The 21,439-nt window shown below is 46.9% G+C and overlaps 1 protein-coding gene across 1 annotated transcript in view; it reads left to right on the plus strand.

Moving 5' to 3' along the window:
- Window positions 1-1,064: 1,064 nt before the first annotated feature.
- Lgi2 (leucine rich repeat LGI family member 2) overlaps window positions 1,065-21,439 on the plus strand; it is a 31,532-nt gene continuing 11,157 nt past the window's right edge. Inside the window, exons 1-7 of the mRNA XM_052199381.1 lie at window positions 1,065-1,407; window positions 3,255-3,326; window positions 5,179-5,250; window positions 7,143-7,214; window positions 11,499-11,570; window positions 12,609-12,778; window positions 20,171-20,335. Coding sequence (XP_052055341.1) covers window positions 1,220-1,407; window positions 3,255-3,326; window positions 5,179-5,250; window positions 7,143-7,214; window positions 11,499-11,570; window positions 12,609-12,778; window positions 20,171-20,335 — 811 coding nt within the window. The 5' untranslated portion in view covers window positions 1,065-1,219. The remainder of the gene's footprint in view (window positions 1,408-3,254; window positions 3,327-5,178; window positions 5,251-7,142; window positions 7,215-11,498; window positions 11,571-12,608; window positions 12,779-20,170; window positions 20,336-21,439) is intronic.

Raw genomic sequence — 21,439 nt, forward strand, 5'->3', positions numbered from 1 at the left:
AACATTCAAGCTTCATAAGACAGATTCCAGAAGTAAAGAAGGGTTTCCCTGGGGCCAGTTACAAATCCCCACCTCAGGCTCCAGTCAGTCTTCCGCTTTGGTGCTGGCTGTTACACCAGACTCCACAGATCCCCAGGCCTCCTGGGCTTCAGTTTTCTCATCAGTTAAATTCTGGAAGATGGATAGCATCTGCTAAGGGTTAGAAAATGACAGGCCCAGTGCTCAGAGCAGCAAACTCTGCCTCTCCTAACAATCTATGTCCCCTGTCATTTAATCAGGGCATGGGGGTGGGGCCTAGGTTACCGCGTTGAGCCAGAGGAAACTTTTCACAGGACTCGTTCTTGCAAGGCCCAGCAGCCCGGCAGGGGATACCCTGCTGTAGCAGTGCTGCGATTCTTCTTTCCTTGGGCAACAGAAAGTGGCTGGCTTCGGTGAGCTCAGGTGCAGTAGAGACTCAAACCCCACAGTAACACAGTCCGGCCAGCCAAGGTGGCCCAGTCGGGCCCCTTTGCCACAGTCATTTAGGTCCTCTCTAAGATAAATGAAGTCTGCACAAAGGTCTGTCCTCTTCGGGGCACTCGGGGACAGAGACCTTTCTCCCAGGTCAAGACAGAGAGTGCTTCCCCAATCCTACTTTTCTGGGGGTGTAGAGGCTCCAGTTTTTACTGTTTTTACTTTTTAAAATGTTTATTTATTTATTTATTTATTTTTGCGGGGAAGGAAGCTCACGTTTTGGCCCCGTTGAAAGGAGTCCACTCTCTGAAATTCTTTGCAGCCCACAGAATGATTGCGGGGTCCCTGCTCCCGCTAGGCTCAGTCGGCATCCCAGGGGGTCTGAGCCACGGCCGGCCCCTCCCCCAAGGTCATCCAACTTTTCCCTCCCCCTCCCCCGCGGGGCGGGCCCCCGCGTGCATTATTCATTGGTCCGGCCCGCGGCGGGCGCGGGTGCTGATGTAAGGCCAGCGCGGGTGAGGCGGGTGCGGCGGCCGCCCAGCAGCCCGGGCGCGGGTGGGGGGGCGCCGAGTGGGGGTGGCGGCCAGCATGCTGCTCGGCTGCGGCTCGGCCTCCCACACCCGCGGCGCCCGCGTTCTCGCCAGCAGTGCTGGCGGCCGATCGGCAAGCGGCACCCGCGTCTGCTGCGGCGCTGGGTCCGAGCGCGCGGCGCGGGGTAGCTGCTGCTGCGGGAGTCCGGGCTCGGGCGGGGACCCGGGGACCCGGCATGGCTCTCCGGAGAGGCGGCGGGGCGCTGGGGCTACTGCTGCTGAGCGCCGCGTGCCTCATCCCGCCGAGCGCGCAGGTGAGGCGGTTGGCGCGCTGCCCCGCCACTTGCAGCTGTACCAAGGAGTCCATCATCTGCGTGGGCTCCTCTTGGGTGCCTAGGATCGTGCCTGGCGACATCAGCTCCCTGTGAGTGGGACCCCTCCATCTCCGCCCCGCCCCGCCCTGCGCCGGCCGGCCGCCACTGGGGAGTTGCGGCTGGTGCTGGGGCAGCTCCACCTGACCCTGCTACTCAGTCCCTTTCTTTGCGTTTGGGTTGGGGGCACAGAACGTGGGTGGAGTCTGTGTGGAGTGGAGGATATGGGGACTCTAGACCCCAGAGTACGGGAATCCAGACAGGTCCGCGTGACAGTTTCTCATTGTGGCCCGAGGCCACCTGCGTCAGATCTACCTGGGGGAGCTGATGCAACTGCAGACCCAGGGCCCACCGTGGGGTAGGGTCTCTGCACCGGAGTCCACAGCCTGTATTTCGGGCCTCGGGGTGTTCCTTGGGGTGCCTTAAAGTTTTGAGTGGTTCTGTTGTGTTGTTGAGTGGGTGGGTGTGTGACGAGAGAGCAGCTGTACGCGCCCAGATTGAATGGCTAATTAGGAATGGGTGAGGCCTCACCGCAGCGGGCCTCAGCTATGCTGGGAAGTTGGCCCCCTCCTGACCTCTCCACACTGCAGGCTAGGAAATGCCTAGCCTGTGCAAAGGCACACAGCTTCTGGAAGTAGAGGGGTTGCTCCACGTGGCTTAAAGAGGGGGAAACACAGAGGGCTTCTAAGTGCTTTACCGTATATGGTGTCTAGCCAAGTCTCTAGTGAGGGACACCTCCCAATTTCTTGCCTTGAGTTCAAGAGGGCCTCTCATTTACTACCTTTCTCCACGGTGGGTTGTATTGCCAACACTGACAGAACTAACCAGAGAGATTCCTCTGTCCACTTGCTAAGCACTTTATACTAGGTCTCACACATTGGTAGTGGTGATATGTTATGGAAGGTATCTGAGGGCATTGTGCTTAATTGCTGGGCATCTCTTATTAGGATAGTCTCTTATTCCAGGCTGAGGTGCTGGGGTACCCCTGCAGATGTAGAGGAGGGAATCCTGAGGGCGAGGGAACCCTGGGTATCATGTTGCTTGTGCCTTCTCCTGCGTGTCATCGGCCCTGTGCTTCTTCAAGGAAAAAACAGCATCATTGTTCAGGGGAGGGAGAGGGTCCGGGTCCTGTTTACATCTGTAAAAAGTTGGAAGAGTCTGGTTGTGGGGAACAGCAGGCCTGTTTGACTCTTGTTATTGCTAAATTAGATCACAAGGAGGATTCTAGAATTTCTCTTGTTAAACCCTTTGGATGTGATCAAAGCTGAAGCGTTCTGCATGTTAACTCCAATAATGTCTAGAAGTCCTGCTGTGGCCAGAAAGGGTAGGAGACCCTGAGGCGGAAGAAGCAAGCTGGGTTGACCATTTATCGGGGCAGATGGTCTTACCTCTCCCTTCCTGGGCAAGTTCAGGTATCTCTGAGTTCCCCCCAAGGCTTTCACAGCGCATTTAGTCAGAAGTGCTCCGAGTGTCTTTCAGAGACTTGTGCTTTCAAGGGGAACGCATAATCCTACCCCAGAGTTTAGTGGGCCCACATTAACTTCGAGTCTGCTTAAACGGAATCCTGGGTGAAGCAATTCTCCACCTTCAGTGGAGGCCTCCTGTGGTTAAGGAAGATCGGGAATTGATTTAAACTGACTGAGCTAATGTCTGTGCAGGGAGCCAGACCCCGCAGCACAGGTTTCTGTTAGCCAGACTAGATCTCCTATTGCTCAAGTCTACTGCGGAGCAGCACTCCTCTTCCCATCTTGCTCCCTGGGAAGACGGTGGCCAAACACGCGAATCTTCACCCCAGAGAGGAGGCGTGTGAAGTTCAGGTGGAGGAAATGCCAACTGCCCACTTGGCCTGGCACTTCCTGAAAGAACCCTGGGCCTCACTCTGTCCCTCTCTTGCCCGTAGGAGCCTAGTAAATGGAACATTTCTGGAAATCAAGGACCGAATGTTTTCCCATCTGCCTTCCCTGCAGCTGCTGTGAGTATGGGGCCTTCTCTGCAAAATGGGGGTCCCTGAAGTACGGGCCTTGAAGGGCGGTGTGTGTCTTGCTGGTGTGGTCTTCCTATAATCAACAGCCCTCCGAATCACCCTGGCTGGTTCTTAGCTTTAGTTTATCCTGTGGTGTCCACATTAAACCACTAAACCATTAAACCATTCTCCTGCTCCAGGGCCTTCCCTGACTTACACCAACTTCTCCCCTGAGACTTGTGATAGATCCCAATCACAGATCAGGCAATTGGGAGTTGGCTGCATTGACCATACCCAGAGTTTCACCTCAGAAAGAAACTTATCTTGAAAAGAATCCTGACATTGCTCTTCGATAGCAGCACTTCCAGTTTTGTCTCACATGCATGCAGCAAGCAGCACAGATGTGTGTGTGTGTGTGTGTGTGTGTGTGTATCTCGCTGGCACGGCATCTCTTCCGAAAAGGTACTTTTGTTTTCCCATCTGACAGATGAAGAAACTGATGCTCAGGAAAGGTAAATACCTTGCCTTGATTCACAGAGTCAGGATCTAAATCCAAAGCCCAAAGCTGTGCTTGCCCCAGCTCCTCTGAGCGGACCATGTCCAGGTCACCATGGTGAATGCCCGTAGAGGGACCCCAAACCCAAGTCACTTGATGTATGATAATGAAAATAGTCGTCCCAAAGTCACTTTTCGAAAGTAATTCACTAGGCTGAGGTGTGCGTGTGGAGGGTATGTAGCTCAGTGGTAGAGTGCTTGCCTACCATGAGAAGCCTTGGGCTCCAACCTTAGCACTACACAAACAAAACAAAGACCAGCAGGCGGTTGTGAATATATAGCACAGACTCTTCACCATATTTCTTGGATGTGGTGAGACTATACCTACAGCAAGCAATGCACTGAAGAAAAGTTCAGAGATAGATATCTCTACCTAGTCACAGTATGTTGTCATTGTTAGCTTTGTTTTTAATATGTTGTATACCTACTATAACATTAAACTTACCACTAAAAAAAAAAAAAATCTCTGTTCGTATGCCAGCAAGATGGCTCAGTAGGCAAAGGTGCTAGCTGCCTTGCCTGATGACCTGAGTTTGATCCCTGGGTCCTGTATGGTGAAAGGAATGAACTAACTCCAGCAAATTATCCTCTGACCTTAAGTATGTGTTGTGGCACACTTGTACCCACAGATATGTCTATGGACATACAACTTTGCAATACATACATACATACATACATACATACATAAGCTTAAATCTCAAATCTTTTAGACTAGAAATATAGCATAGATGTTATTTGGTCAAATAAACATAGATTGCTTTGTAAATATTTATCAAATGGATTTACCTAGCTACCCAAATTGAAAACTACATACAATAATCTTCTATAGATCTCTTACCTGTTTAAAAATGATTATTTCTTATAAGAATGTACAGTGTGATAGAAAGGATTTTTAGGTCCCCACTGCGTGACTTTAGTCAAGTCTCTTAGCTTCTTGGGGCTCAAATATCTCTAGAATACAGTTGTAGGTCTGTAAGTCCATGTGGGTTTTTTTTTTGTTTGTTTGTTTTTTGTTTTTGGGTATCATGAAGTATTTATCGGCTGCCCCGTTGTGCCTAGCAGAAAACTGTTTTTAAATAATGGCCATCAGTTCCTAAGATCCTCCAGGAGTGAGACAGGTTGTATTGGAGACAGCAGAAAGTCCCTTCCTTGATGTCCCTAACACAGTGGAGAGTGCTGTAGGGACCTAGGCAGTTGTCCTTAAGCTGAGAATAACCCTCATTTGCATAGGGACCATCACCTAGCAAAAGAGAAATGGCCTCTTCACATGACACTACATCTCTGTTAAAACCTGTCTTGTTTTCAGATTGCTGAATTCTAACTCATTCACGGTGATCCGGGATGATGCCTTTGCTGGCCTCTTTCATCTTGAATACCTGTAAGTGTTGTATGGCGTCTGCTGAAAGTTGGTCACCTCTGAGAGATTTCTGAGTTGTGTCCTGTGGTGGGGATAGGGGGGGCAGCAAACCCCATTCTCATGCCAGCCCTGACCTGTGAGTTGACTTCGCAGCATGCTAGGGCAGGAGGAGGCTGGAGACAGCCCAGGAAGGGAGACACTCACTCATTCATTCTCCGCTGACCTTTAATTTGTCATGTAGCAAGCACGGTTGGAAATCGCGTTGGATATTTTTACCTCCATAACTAGGCATGGATTTGCTGATGGGCCAGAAATAGAGTTGGACGGTTCTGGGGGTTCTGTATTTTTAAACAAAATTTCCCTATTTGGGGGTAAACAGCCTGAGTTTTATCCAGCTGTCCCATATTCCATTTGCTCTGTCTCCTGTGAGTCGTGTTGAAGGTCTAATTAGATTTTTCCTTTTTTCTAAAAATGAAAAACCAAACCAAACCACAACAAGGAAAGCAGGAGAGGGAACTCTTTCCCCTTGAGCAGTGAGCTCAGCTGTGGTTCTTACTTCAGCCTTTCTCACATCCAAACCTTTCTCTCCCCCCTTAAGTTGTCCTAGCCTTGGTAAGTCTGTAATAACGTTAATCCTGCTATCAGTTTGGGATTTCCTTGCTTAGCATTTAGAGGATTTGCAAAGCCTTGTTCCTGCTGTCTTATCTGAGGTGCACAGGTAGACGTTGGAATTCTAGTCACATCCCAGGTAGAAAAAGCTCTCTGCTGATATGAACTCTCGGGGAACGATGTCTCCCCAGGAATTCTTTCTCCGGAGAACCCTCTTATAATCCGGTGTTTTGACATGTGTTTGATGTACAAAGAGTGTCACAGCTGCAGGGTTGAAGCCACCAGGGTCGCCCAAAAGCCCACGAATAGCTGTGGGGTACTTGGGATTTTCTCTGGTGGGGGGAGTTCACAAGCTGCCCAGGCCATCGGGGAGAAAGGCAATTTATCAGGGTACGCTAAAGTCTAGTACTAAACAGACACCAGAGTTTTTTAAAACGGGCATCAGAGAATGCTCACTATGAGACCTAACTCATCAGTTGTGGCCCAGATGTAGCAAAGCCTTTCCTGTGAACCATCTCTTCAAAGACCCGGCTAGCATCTATTTGACTTAGCTCCTTGGCCCTGGAGAGCCGTTACAATGTATCCCTGTCATATCTGGAGAGTTTATGGCTTAGTCGGTGTCATTGCCACAAAGTCTCTGCGCAAGCCCTGTGCCATTTCAGCCCAGAGCAAGTCAGCCTAGCTCCGGATACTGCCCTTTCTGCTCCTCAGCCTTGTCCGGAGCTTGGGAACACCCCTACCTTGTTACCACTTGCCCAGATACGAGGCTGTGTGGGATAGGATGAGCTCAAGGTTTCTGGAAGCCGTGCTTCCTGAACTCTTCTTCAGCAAGAACTAAAATATGGAGAGATGTAAAAGAATGGGCTTTCCTCTAGGGACTACTGTGTTAACAAAAGTGTGGCTAGCAAGGCGCAGGGCTGTGTAAGCGGAAGCGAGGAGATGGAAGCGAGGAGACGGCCTGAAAGCTTTCCAGTGTGGCAGAGATGGGAGAATTCCCGGCCTCAGTGCAGTCTGTTCTCCGCCCTGCTCAAACCCAAGATGTGATTGCCCGTGTTGCCTGCTCTGCATTTGGAGATACCCAGACTGGGCTGGATGGAGGGAGAGCACGTGTTCTTGCTCCCCCCTTTCCTTCCCCCCCCCCCCCCCCCCCCCGCTTCCTCCCAGAGGTTAGCGTAGCTAGCTGTTAACTCTGGAGTGTCTATTCCTCAGAAGTGCTTTCCGACTTTATTGCCAGAGCACACTGCGTCCTCTGTCAGAGATGTTAAGGAGAGGGAATTCAGTCATATTATTGCTTCTCTCCTTAGGTTCATTGAAGGGAACAAAATAGAAACCATTTCAAGAAATGCCTTCCGGGGGCTCCGTGACCTGACTCACCTGTAAGTCTTATGAAGTCTCTCGTACCGGCTGGCTGTAAAAACAGGCTTCTGGCTTGACTTGTAAAACCCATTCAAAGAGACAGGCGTCATGGTACATACTTGCAATCCCTGTGCTAGGGTAGCGGAGACAGGAGGATCCCTGTGACTTCTTGGACAGCTAGCCTTGCCTGAGCAATGATGCCTAGGTCCCAGGGAGGAGCTTGGTCTCAAAAAAGGTGGATGGCTCTTGAGGTCACCTGTGTACACATATATATAAACGCGCGCGTGCACGCGCACGCACACACACACACCACATATACACACACCACATACACACTCACACGTGCACACATGTTCATGAATACACACATGCACACACACAGTTGTTTTTCTTTGGTGTTTCCATATTTACAACATCTCTCAAAGGAGTCTCATTTCCCGACTGCCTGAGAGGTTCCTGTGCTCTCAGACAGCACTTGTTGGGGTGACCAAATACACATTGCTCTCCATCATCCCATGTCACCATGGGGACCACATGACTCCATGTGAAGTGGGAAAAACTTCAGTGCTGTGTGCTCATGCAGGAAGAGGGATAGAGGCATGATTCTTATTATACCCACTTGGTGCCAGCTGCCAGGCCTGGTACCCGCAGGCCTTCCCATGTTTTATGATAATTTGTGAGTTCCCATTCTGCAGACTTGGAAACTATGACTTAAGAGACTCAGCAAAAGACATCACCTAGAGGGTAAAGTGGTATAGAGACTTGGAGTGTCCTCCTTGTAGGATCAAAGTTGTTTTTTCTTTTATGTTGGATTAATCTGCAGTTCCAGCTAAACTCTTCAATTCCTCAATAGCGTGCCAGAGACCAAAGTGGGGGTGGGGGGAGGGGAGGGATTGATCTGAATCAATTGGCATATCAGAATGAAGCAAGCACACACACTTAGAAAAGTTAATAAGATTGGAAAAAATAATGGCTGTGTTTGTGAAAATGCAAAATCAATCATTGTCATGGTAGATGGCATTTATTAGCTAAGATGTGGGTTTAATTTGAATAATCATTTTTGTCTGAGGAAGATGATGGGTTTTATATATATATATATCCATAGTCACATTGTCTACAATAAAAAGAAGAGTTGGGGAAACTGGAGAGCACTGAATGTAGGTGCTGGGCAAAGCTGTGGTACCTTTGAGTGTGACCCTGACCATAGAGTAGGGCCATAGTCCTTTAAAAAAGAGTCTTCTTGTTGGGTGGTGGTGCACGCCTTTAATGCCATCACTCAGGCAGAAGTAGGTGGATCTCTGAGGTCACTCTGGTCTACTGAGTGAGTTCTAGGACAACCAGGGATATACAGAGAAATCCTGTCTTGAAAAACAAACAAAAACAACAACAAAGACTCTTCTTAAGCTGTAAGAGCCTGGTGAAGGCACCTGCAGGCGGGCCCAGTGAGCCTGGGTTCTGGGGCCTCCAGACAAAAGTCCTGCTTGAGCAGGAGACTGGAGGGTAAGGAGGTAGGGAGTGACCATGGCGATCCAAACAGTTGTCAGCACAGTGCACGGAGGAGAATGTGCGTCCCTGGCGACAGTGTTGTTGGGTTTCTTCTCTTTCTATGGAGGTACAGAGTCAACCTGTTTGCTGGAGTCCTTAGTTCCTGTGGACTAAGACTTCAGGTCTGGGTTCATAACCCAGTGATTACTTATTGATAGTACTTAGCTTTTCTGACACTTAGTTTCCTCATTCTCAAGATAAGCATTATTTTACTGACTGTGGATGATAGGATGTACATAATGGGTTTATGATGTTTGGCTCCAAAGACGGCAGCCATATTCTCCACAGTAAATGTCGAGGCCCAGGGTTTGGCTGGTATCACCATCACCACCACCACCATTATCACCTTCATCATCATTGTTTTTCTCCTCCTCCTCTTCCACTTCCTCCTCCTCTTCCCCCTCTTCTTCCTCTTCCTCCTCCTCCTTTCTTCAATGACAATATCAACTCATCCTTCCAGTCATTAAAAAGTCTTGGTTTTCTCTCTGGATTGCTAAATTTTCTTGGTGATTTGAATGTCCAGATAGACTGCTGAAGGACAGATGTGATTGTCTGGAGATGAGCAACTGAGGCAGATTAGTGTGAGTCACAAACCTTGGGAGGGAAGGAGGGCCATTGCTGTCGATCACAGGCTGCAGGCAGAACTTGTGGGTTGTTTATAGATGGACCTGTCACCTTCCTCTTTAAACTTCTCATGCAGAGGAAGCTTCAGCTCTAGCAATCACTCGCTTAGGGAAGTCACTACCCAGAATCTTCTCACTTAGATGAGATATTCCATGTTGGCCTTCTGTGAACTTTCCCAGCATTAGATAGATGCCCACATTCATATTAAAACACAGGTTGGATTCCAAAGCAGAGGGAACGGTGCCAATCTGTAACTAAAATCTAGGACATTTGTGTTCCAGCACTCTTATAGAACCCAGGGGACAGGAAGCTATTAAATAGTTTGAGAAATGAAGTAAGTGCTATGGGTTTGTAGACAAAACAAAATTAAAAGGAAGATGTTAAGCACTTAGCCTGAATAGGGTAGATAACTCATGACAGTAGCGCTGGCTTATGAGATCTAAATTACAAGCTTGGAACAATTGCAAAATATATTTGTTTGTTTGATTTCTTTGACCAGTCTCTATATGTTGTTACATTATTACCATTACAGTGCAACAGCTTCCAGGTAGCCACATTAAAAAACAAACAAACAAGACAACTGAACAATGAACCGATATTTAGCTAAAGTCTTTCTGTGCTTTATCTATATCAAAACAAACACCTCCTTTAAATTTTTTCCAAAAATTACCCCCCAGTGTATGTTCAATATGATTATATAATCAGCTTATTTCCCAACACAACAAAAAGTGTATAAGTACTTTGTTACAAGGTAAAAGCAAGGTAAAATAGCCCATGGAATGGTATTCTAATCCATTTATGGTTACCTGAGTGGGAAGGGGAATAATTAGAAATTACCATTCTCCCCATTCACAGTCAGTATTTGAAGGAAGAATGTTTGCAGTAAAAATGGGCTAATGATTTCTACTAGATGCAGCTGACTGTAGACAGGAGTCTGGGTTGCCTGTCATTCTGGGATGGGCTGTGATCATGCTATGACTGTGAATGACTAACTTCATACGTGTTTATCAGTTATATATGTTGCCATTTGTACTCATGGGTAGAAGAAAACTCTAGAGGAAGGTAGACATTTCTTGACCACATTACTTCAGTGTCTGGGGAACCACAGACTTGGTATGCGTCACTTCCACTCAGTACCTTCCCACAGCATCGGTGGCCACCCATCCTCAGTGGGCTGGCATCAGGGCACTGCAGAATCCCAAACAGACAGGAGCTGAGGCTCTTCACAACCTCTGTTTAGCTGGAGGTGGGTGTGGGCTAGCATCTCAGAAACCTCTGCAACCCTAAGAAGAGGCAGGGAAATGAGAAGATGATATTGATCACAGTCAGTTCTTCACTAAGCTAAGTTCTCCCCCCTTTAGTGAGATTTTAGTGTTATCCTGGTGTGTCAGTGCAGAGTGTCTTCATGTAAAAGAGTGCTGAGTCCGTTTCAGAAGTTCAGATGATCACACACACTTGGGTGGACCACAAGAGGACTTCTTGGATGAAGAGGATTGTGCATCTTCTGTTGTTTGTCTTATATTGATGCTTCATTCATTTTTTAAAAAATAGTATATCCATCTTCTTTATTAGCAAAAGTTCCACAACTTCCTATGGGTGTGCCCTGTTCTAGGGATGGGATAAAACCCTGGACAGACAGCAGTCTCTGGATGTGTGCTGCTTTTGTGTTGAGAAGTTACACAGCCCAGAAGCAAACAATTAAAACATAGTTCTGAAGATAAGATGAGCTGGCCTAGAACTCACCATGTACACCAGACTGGCCTCAAGCTCACAGAGATCCGCCTCCCTCTGCCCCGCCCCAAGGGTTGGAATTAAGGATGTTGCTCCGTTAGACCTGGCTTAGGACCTTGGCTTTTATTCCAGCAACTGTAGAAGCCAACTGTAGTTTAATAGCTGTGCATAAAGAGCTTACTTAATAAAGTGCTTATTTTCAAAGAAAAAAAAAGCTTACATTTGAATCCAGTTGTCTGTGTGTAATGGAATTTGTGTCTCAGTGATAATCAAGCTATGGATCGAGGCATGTTTTGATGAGGAGGCTCAGAACTCTCCTTGAATCATTAGATGTACTTAAAGGGACTTCAGCATGACTGGCAGGAAGGTAGTAACCACATTAAAATGTGACTTTGTTTTTCTAGTTCTTTGGCCAACAACCACATTAAAGCACTTCCAAGGGACGTGTTCAGCGATCTGGATTCCCTGATTGAACTGTGAGTAATGCAATTTAAATTTGTGTATGCTGCCACAGGCCCTAGTCAATTATGTCTTTCAAATCCCTTTGCTCTCGACTGTTGACCACAAGGTAGTATATACCGGGAAAGAGTGTGTGTGGTGTCTTGTGTTGATTTCAGCCATTAGATACTGTACCCTGCGTCTGATAGTAAATTAGGCGTACTGGCTGGCTGGTCCCTATGTAGTCTATCCACCTGCTTTGCCTTCTCAAATTTCACTGGAAACATCGTGACCACAGTACATCTAACTGGATGCAGGTTAACAAGACCTTGAATGTTCCAGTTGTATTTGTGAATACTGTCTTCCTATCATGTCCTGTTTTTATTTATGGGAACCTATGCTGGGATTTTTTTCCTTTCATCCTTTCCCACTTCAAACATTGCTCTGAGACAATTTTAAGAGGGCTGAAGTCTCAGTTTTGAGAACCTTTTGTATGCCATTCAACTAAACTCACCACATCAAGGAATATTCAATAAAGACAATAATATCCATGAAAAACAACTATTTTTTTTAAATTTTACATTTAGATTGTTTTAGATCTATCAGGCTATGAATAACTCCAGTGTTTCATATTACTACTGTCTTAATCAGGGTTTCTATTCCTGCACAAACATCATGACCAAGAAGCAAGTTGGGGAGAAAAGGGTTTATTCAACTTTCATGTTGTTTTCCATTACCAAAGGAAGTCAGGACTGGAACTCAAGCAGGTCAGGAAGCAGGAGCTGATGTAGAGGCCATGGAGGAATGTTACTTACTGGCTTGCTTCCCCTGGCTTGCTCAGCCTGCTTTCTTATAGAACCCAGGACTACCATCCCAGGGATGACACCACCCACAATGGACCCTCTCTGCATTGATCACTAATTGAGAAAATGGAGGCATTTCCTCCAGGAGTATCCTTTCTCTGTGGTAACTTCAGCTTGTGTCAAGTTGACACACAAAACCAGCCAGTACAATTACCAAAACCTATCAGATATGTCTGCTTCCCTGTGCATGTGTATGTGTGTTTTGTATTTCAGAGACTTAAGGGGTAATAAATTTGAATGTGACTGCAAAGCCAAATGGCTGTATCTATGGCTGAAGATGACAAATTCCACCGTGTCTGATGTGCTGTGTATCGGTCCACCAGAATACCAGGAGAAGAAACTCAACGACGTGACCAGCTTTGACTATGAGTGCACCACCACAGGTAGGCAGAGCCTCCGTCCTCAGAGGTGGGTGTGCAGAACAACCCTTGGTTTTCTTTGTAGACTGTTGAATGTGCAGGAAGGAAAGTGAATGTAGATATTTTCTATAAAAATCATTTTAGAGAAAGTGTAAAGATTTTAAAAGAAATTAATTAGGGCCGACAAGGTGGCTCATTGAGTAATGGTGGCCTGAGACCTATGTGACTGAAGGAGAGAACTGACTCTCAACCAGCTGTTTTCTGAGGTACACACGAGTACCTCACACGTATACTCAGGCAAAATAAATCATGTAAAATGTTCTCAACAGTTGGGTAGGATTTTGTTAGCTGTACTGGCTCTAATTTCAACTTTTTAATTTTAATTTTTTCTTTATCTTTTTCCCCCTTTTGAGACAGGGTATTGCTATGTAGCTCAGGCTAGCCTGATTCTTGTTATGCTGAGCAAGACCTGGCTTTGAAGTTGAGACAATTTTGTTTTCACCTCCCAAGGGCAAGGCATCGCAAGTGGTTTTTTTTTTTTTTTTTTCACCAAGCCTGATTTAATTTTGATTCTTTGCTAAATTCCAATTCTCCCGTGTTGTTTTCTTCCCTCTGATTGTATGTTTGTGTGTCCAAGTGTGTGCACGTGTTTTTCTGTGTGCACGCGTGGGTCTGTGGATGCTAGGGATCAAACTTGGGTGTCATCCCTCAGGATTGCTTTCTGAGGCAGCACCTCACCTCTCGTTGGTCTGGGGCCTGCTGACGCACCCGGACTGGATAGCCAGAGACCCAGGGCTCTGCCTGTCTCTGCTGCTCCAGCACGGAGCTTTTGTGTGAAGTTTACCACAACCAGTTTTTTTAAATATGCGTACTGGGGAAAATGATTTGTCTTCACGTGTAGAAAATGCTTTTCTGACTAAGCTAGCTCTCCCAGACTGCCTGTCTGTCTGTTTCTTTAAAGATTAAAATGCAGACTTGAGAATGTGGCATGAGGACCCTCTTCAAACAAGCCTGGCCTGCCTTCTGTTGAAAGCCAGTGCAGGAGGGGTCTGAATATTTTTACTGTCACAAGTTTTTTTTTTTCTCTAGTAAGATGATACTTACAGTAAGTTTAATATCATATTTTTATATCTACAAATTATTTGCCATTTCAAGTAGTCCAAGATAAATGATAGCCAGTGGTGAAGCAGAATATATACTTGAAAAGTGCTTGCTGGGGGGTGGGGGGGGAGAAACAGTCACATGGAGGGGAAACAGTGAAGGCGGTTTGGCTTTGTTTTTTCAGAGCCTACCTTGGGTTTTGCATTTCCACATTTTTGAGGCTATAGAATAAAATTAGAACACCGACTGCCTCCAGGTCCCTGCAGGTAGAGGGCGACTGGAAGGGTGCCTCCATTTGAAATGTTCAAGCAGGTTTCCGCTGCTTCTAAAGCCAGCTTTTCAAGGAGGGTGGATCAATCCACAGTGTGTAGCCGGCTTTCTAGATGTTTGTGGAAATAAACAGTGAGGTTAGGAGTTGCTATCTACAAAGCCCGAGGGCATGTCAAGAGAACTCAGAAAAAAAAAAACATTTAAAGAAACGCAAAAATCATAAAGATCCGAAGGAACAAAGTATTGTATTTAGGCCAAAATATACTACTGCCTTCCAAACAAATGAGTTGAAAGCCACCAAGTAGGAATGAATTCCAGGTGTTTGTGTGCATGTGCCCGGGTGTGTTTGCAGCTAGAGAAACTCAAGTTCTGCTCTCTTATGGGAAACTGGAAATTTCAAGGAAGAAGAGACGGCTATTGAGCTGTGTAATTGGCAGGTACCTTTACTGGACCAGGCCACTAAGAGGTTATTTATCATGCTATCAGGCCAATAAATCAGAGGTCATGGTCAATGACATTTGTGCAGAAAGGTGTCACTCAAGACCATTTGACATGCATAGGAAGGCATCTGAGGCGCCTCGGCCTTCAATTCCTTTCTGGAGAGTTCTCTAAACTCCAGAGTGAGGTTGGCATCTCCTATCATTCCCCTTGACCTGGTCACAGTGTCTCTCTGAAAAGATGACATGGGTTTGTAGAAAGTGAACACTCTGGGAACAGAGCATCATTTATAACCAAAAAACAGGATTTCTGACCTCAGGGCCTTCTGGATGGTTCTAATCGCATTCTGGGATTGAGAATTGTCATCCGAAAAGAGACAGTTTGACACTAGGACAGCCAGGTCCTGAGTCTCAGAACCCATGGGGCAGTGTGAGTGTTAACATTTGGGCCATCTGGGTTTATTTGTCTTTGCCGCGAAGGTTCCTGCTCCACCTGAGGCTTTCAGGTGAGACCTCGCTGACTGCTCTGTCTCTGTTACCTTAAGGCTCATGGATACCCTAGCTCTGCTCCAGTGTTTTTCTGTGTGGTGGGTGCATGGGTGAAATGACACAAGATGACCTGTCCCCAGATACTGTCCCTGCCACATATCTTCAATAAATTATGAAGTATGACTCTCCTGTCTTCTGTTCATATCAAGCCCTGGCTTCTGGTGCTTTACCAAAGACTTTGGAGGGTGGAGAGTAGATTCCTAGAGAGAGAGAGAGAGAGAGAGAGAGAGAGAGATTCAGGGAGACAGACAGAGAGACAGAGACAGAGAGACAGAGACAGACAGAGATAGACACACACACACACACACAGACAGAGACAGAGACAGACAGACACAAACACACACACATACAGAGACAGAGAGAGAGACAGACAGACACACACACAGAGAGACAGAGAGACAGACAGACACACACACACAGAGAGACAGAAAGACAGACAGACACACACACACACACACACACAGAGAGAGAGAGAGAGAGAGAGCACACACGCTCAGGGTCACCTTATGGCTTCCTTACTGTGGAGTCTTTCTCTTAGCTCAGATCTCTGTTTGGCCCAAGAGAGGACGGCATTGTTACCACGCTGTTCCTACACAGAGGAGAGTAATGAGCAGGCAGCCTTCACCTCGCTGCCTCAGCAATTCAGATTAATCACAATTCTTCCACACCCTCCCCTTCAAGTCTATTTTTAACCAGGCAGAGATTCCTGTTACCCATCGATGATCCCATGTTAGGTAGATAATTCGCTAAACTCCTTAGAGGGAGTGAGCTGTGCATCCTAATTGTCCTGTTCCCGTCCCTGTTTCGGGGCTGATGAAAATGCAAAGAGAAATAATGCATTAATGTGCACTCTCTCTCCCCATGGGCTCGGCATCATGTATAATTTATTTTCTACAAGTTCTATAAATAGCTATGTAAAAATCCATGGATTCCAGTGGGAGAAAGGCTGAGATTGTAAGAGACCCACTGACATCATGAACTTGATCTGGTGTGAATGGGAGCGGTAGTGCTCATGGAGGCACATGCCATTAATATTTTAACGCTGGTAAATTGATGCCACTTCGGTAGGCGTGTCCTCTGAGGTCTTTCCACACAATGGCCGTGCCTTTGGCTTTTATAAACAGTTCAAATTCAGATATGGGGTAGGACAGGGTATTTAAATTTGTCTGGTGCCTCTCTCCAGAATGTGTAGATGCCCGCGTCTCATCTCAGTCACTGTCCCTTTGGTGGTCGGCATGGGACTAGGGCTTCTGTAAAGGATTAGTCATTTTGGTGATGAACAGTGTGTGTCATGCCAGACAGTCAGTGTATGGGAAATATTGTGAAGTGATAAATTCAATTTGGGAAAATAAATTAACAGGGCCAGGGAAGCTTGATTTGTACAACAAATCTGTGTTCTGGTAGAACTTTTTTTTTTTTTTAATTTACTTTACTTCCAGATGGCCATTAACTCCCAGTCCCTCCTCTCCCAGTCCCTCCTCCATCCCAACTCCCTTCCTCCTCTGAGAAGGTGGAGGCTTTGCTGGGTATCCCCTCATTCCTCTCCCACTCTCCCACTGAGACCAGGCAAGGCAGCCCAGTTAGGGGACGGTAGTCCACAGACAGGCAACAGCTTTAGAGTCAGGCCTCACTCCAGTTCTTGGCGGACCCACATGAAGACCAAGCTGCACGTCTGTTACATATGTGTGGCGAGGCCTAGGTCCAGCCCGCGTGTGCTCTTGGTTGGTGGCTCAGTCTCCGAGAGCCCCCAAGGACCCAGGTTAGTTGACTGTTAATCTTCCTGCAGAGTTCCCATTCCCTTTGGAACCCTCAAGCCTTCCCCCAACTCTTCCATAAGAGTCCCAGGGCTCTGCCCAATGTTTTGGCTTTGTAACAGAGTATCATTAACAGTGTCAGAGATTGGTGCTTGCCTGTGGGGTGGGTCTCAAATTGGACCAATTATTGGTTGGCCATTCCCTTAGTCTCTGCTTCATCCCCGACCCTGTATTTCTTGTAGACAAGGTAAATTTGGGGCAGGGGGAGAACTATTTTTTAACAAAAAAATAATTTCTTTTTACTTTTTTAAATGTGTATATACCTATGGATTTGTGCATATATTTGTGCCTGTGGAGACCACAAGAGGATGTGGTATCCCTTGGGGGCTGGAATTACGGGCAGTTGTAAGGCACCTGACGTGGGCGCTGGAATTGAACTAGGGTCCTCTGCATGAGCAGGAAGCCCTCTGAACTGGCCCCTCTCTGCAGCCCCTATTCTGGTGGATCCTTTGTATCTCAGGGTTCCTCAGTGGAGGTGGGAACCTTTTGTTCTCCTTAAAGTGCACACATTCTGTAGCAGAGACTTACATCCCGCAGAGACTTACTTACTTGAGAACACAGTTGGGAGAGAAATGGGAGCCAGCAGGTAGATGGCAGGGGGCATTTAGAACCTGTGCCTTCATGATGAACGGAAAGCAGCTTAATAGATAGGAGCTCATGGCTGTCTCTGCAGAAGTGAGACGTGTTGCAGAGTAAAATCCTCCACGATTGGCATGGGTTGGGGGCTAGCTATGCCTGACACCACCTTTGGAAATGCTGGCTCGTCTGATCATACCCTGGAGGCTCCCACGGTTCCATCTTCCACCTTCGGTCACACGGAAGCCTCACCTTCCCATCCTCCAAGGCTGGCCTCTCCTGGACTCTGCTCTCTGTTGGAATATGGGATGGAAGCACCCTGTTCTCTAGAAACATCTATTCCTGTACTACCCCTCTGTCACCCTTCTACCTCTTGGACTACAGAAATGTCCTCCTCTTAGCTCCCAATGACGAACTCCTCTCCTGCCTCCCTCTTCTCACAGGATCTCCTGCTTCCTATATTCAGCCTCCTTGTCTGTCTCCCACAGTCTCTACAACAGACCCGTGTTGAGGCTAAGCCTACCCATTGAGTAAAACAGTGTAGTAAGCACTTATTGGGTACCCCAGATGAAGAAGGGGTACCTCTCACTGGAAAGGTGGATACAACTTCCTTTTGTGTTGGGCTAAGTGGTACTCATAGGCATGCAGATGTGTTACAGATGTTTGCATTCCCCTCCCCCATGCATAGGAAGGGAGAAAGAGAGAGAGAGAGAGTCGTTTCACCAAGGTTACTCAGAACATGAAGAATCGACTCAGCAACAATGTTATTAAGCTAGACACCTCCCACCCCACATAGACTCAGGATACAGGCACAGGTGGGACAGCTTCTGTCTGCATCTGTTTATACTGAGTGTGCTGCTGCACCCTGAGGTGGGCATATTCACCCAGCAAGATATGATCTGTACCCACCATGGAGCTGAGAGGGGGAGCCTCGTTCCTTCATCTTCTGACAGATGAACTGAGACCCGAAAGGGTCCTGGGTCTTTAGGGCAGGAAGTAGCTTCAGGCTGCTTGCCTCCAGGCACAGTGCTGCCCCCCCCCCAGTACCTCACCCAGTCCTTGTCCCCTGAGCCCTGGTTTTCCTGCCACCTGCTTTACCATCCCTTCTCACCCTTCTTCACCCTCAACCCTTGCACAGCTGCTGTCACGTTTCCTGCCTCTTTGATTGAGTGGGTCCGGCAATGCATGACCCCTGTGACGTCTTTGATAAGACAGGGTCCCCAAGTGGGACTCTGACACTGTTGTTTGGAGTTGTATGATTACGACTTAGACATCAGTGTCCAGAAATGAGCCCAGCGAGTGTTGTAGGGGCTGGTCAGAGATGGCTTTGTTGGTGGTGGTGACCTGAACTTTTAATTAAGATTAGGTTAAGATTAGGTTAAGGATTAGATGAAAGCGCTGGGCAAAACCCATGATCTCCTTCTGGGTGTCTAACCAAGGGGCTACACGTGTTGGAACACTTCTGGCCAGAAGAACTGCTTAGTCTGTGATTTATAACCATTTGTTGTAAGGTTTTGTTTGTTTATTTGAGACAGGGTCTCACTGTGTAGCCCTAGCTGGCCTGGAGCTTGCTATATAGACCAGGCTGGCCTTGGACTCACAGAAATCACCTACCTGCCTAGGCCTCCTGAGGACTGGGATTAGAGGCATGCTTCACACATCCTGCCGTGTGTGTGTGTGTGTGTGTGTGTGTGTGTGTGTGTGTGTGTGTGAGAGAGAGAGAGAGAGAGAGAGAGAGAGAGAGAGAGAGAGAGAGTTTTTAAAAAAACTATTTCTTTTCTAGATTTCGAATTCCCCCACATACAGGTGATGCTGGCACTGTGGGCATGCCCTCACCCCTGTGCCTTGGCAGTTCTATGCCATACCCAAACTTTCACAGAGTTGGTTGCCACTTCGGGCTCTATGTGGGTGAGGGACACTCACTCCCCATGCCACTGTGTTGTGCATGTGCCTGCACAGTTCTGTGCCTGCTCACTGCTATGTCGTGATGCCCAGACCCTAGGCAGGGAACATCGAGACTGGTGTCCAGGGAGCTCATTTAGGTTTCCCTCAACTTCCCCAAGGGCCCTTCAGAAACCTCTAAGACCCTGCAGAATGCTATTTTTTTTTTTGCCCTGTTTGGAGTGTAGTACTCTCTATGGCCTGCAGGGGCGCTGTTTCCTGGGAGGGGTTTGTGGAACTGGGTGTAAATCACTGTGGCGACCACAGTGTCCTTGTGTTGAGTGAGTTTGAGAAGAATATCATCAAGCCATATTCAGACAGCTTCCTTCCTGCAGGGGCTGCTCTGAGAGAGCTAGATGCTTAGCATTCTCCAAACTTACTAGAGCACAGCATCCCCTGTCACAGAATAATTTGTGTGCCAGCTTCACGAATTTCCTGCCCTCTTCTTTCCGCCCTGGCTTTCTGAAAGTCAGGTCTCCCACGTTCGCTTAGACCGTTGAGATCTTGTTGGTAACTCGGGAGAGTGTCTCCAGGAAACAGTATCAAAAACTGCACTTATCTGACAGTCCCATCTTTCAGAGACTACAGAGCAAAACCGTCCACAGGGTTGTGTGGCGTTGCCTGGCCCTCCTCAGGTCCCCATGCTGATGCAAAGCAGAGAGAATGGCAGCGGGAAGTCTCACTGGGATTTTATGGACTAATATTTGTTTTTCCACCCCCGCTCTCAGATTTTGTGGTCCATCAGACCCTGCCGTACCAGTCGGTGTCAGTAGACACGTTCAACTCCAAGAACGACGTGTACGTGGCCATCGCGCAGCCCAGCATGGAGAACTGCATGGTGTTGGAGTGGGACCACATAGAAATGAATTTCCGCAGTTATGACAATATCACAGGTGTGTGGCGAAAAGAAACATCCCCAACCATGATGCAGAGAAGGCTCGATGCCCTAGCTGGAGGGGAGGCAGGGACCGCCCAGGCCACGCTCATGGTCCCTCTAAAGTTTTCTCTATATGGTCAAAGATTGGTGATTATAGAATTTGAGGTGGTGATGTCCTGCGGGTGGTGATCCCTTTGGGAAAGAGGAGGTGGCGACTCCATGAGAAAGATGAAAAGTTTCTTCCTTCAGTGGTAAGAAGTCACGTGGGAATCCCATGGCTAATTAAGCTAATTATTAACTAATGTACTAACACACACATATACATATACACATATATACATATACACATATACACACATATATACACACATGCATACACACATGCATATACATACACATACATACACACATATACATACACACACATACACACACATATATACATATACACACATATATACACACATGCATACACACATGCATATACATACACACATACACACATATACACACATGTGTATTCGTACACACACATACACACATACACATATATACACATGCATATACATATACACATATACATACACACATACACATATACACACATGCATATACATATACACATACACATACATATACATACACACACATACAAATGCATATACACACATGCATATACATACACACATACACATACATATACACACATATACATATACACATGCACATACATATACATATATACATATATACACATACATATACACATACATACACATATATATGCATATACACACATACACATATACATACACACATACATATACACACATACATACACATATACACACATACAAATACATATACACACACATATACATACTCCTCCTCCTCCCATTGTTTGCTCCTGTGCCCTTGCTGGGTCTTGATGATCACTGCTTGCACTTGTAAAAAGTTCAGACTTTTGGCTGTCTTTCTTGTCAGTAAAACTGATACTGGTGCTCAGAAGCAGCACTCTGAAAAGCTGACCATAGTCCTTCAAGATACTTCCTGCCTAGGCTCCAGGAGGCATTGAATTAATTATCTCTCTGGAGTAGATCATGGTACAAATTCCGGGTTG

The sequence above is a fragment of the Apodemus sylvaticus genome, chromosome 11, assembly GCF_947179515.1.
Source record: "Apodemus sylvaticus chromosome 11, mApoSyl1.1, whole genome shotgun sequence".
NCBI lineage: Eukaryota > Metazoa > Chordata > Mammalia > Rodentia > Muridae > Apodemus > Apodemus sylvaticus.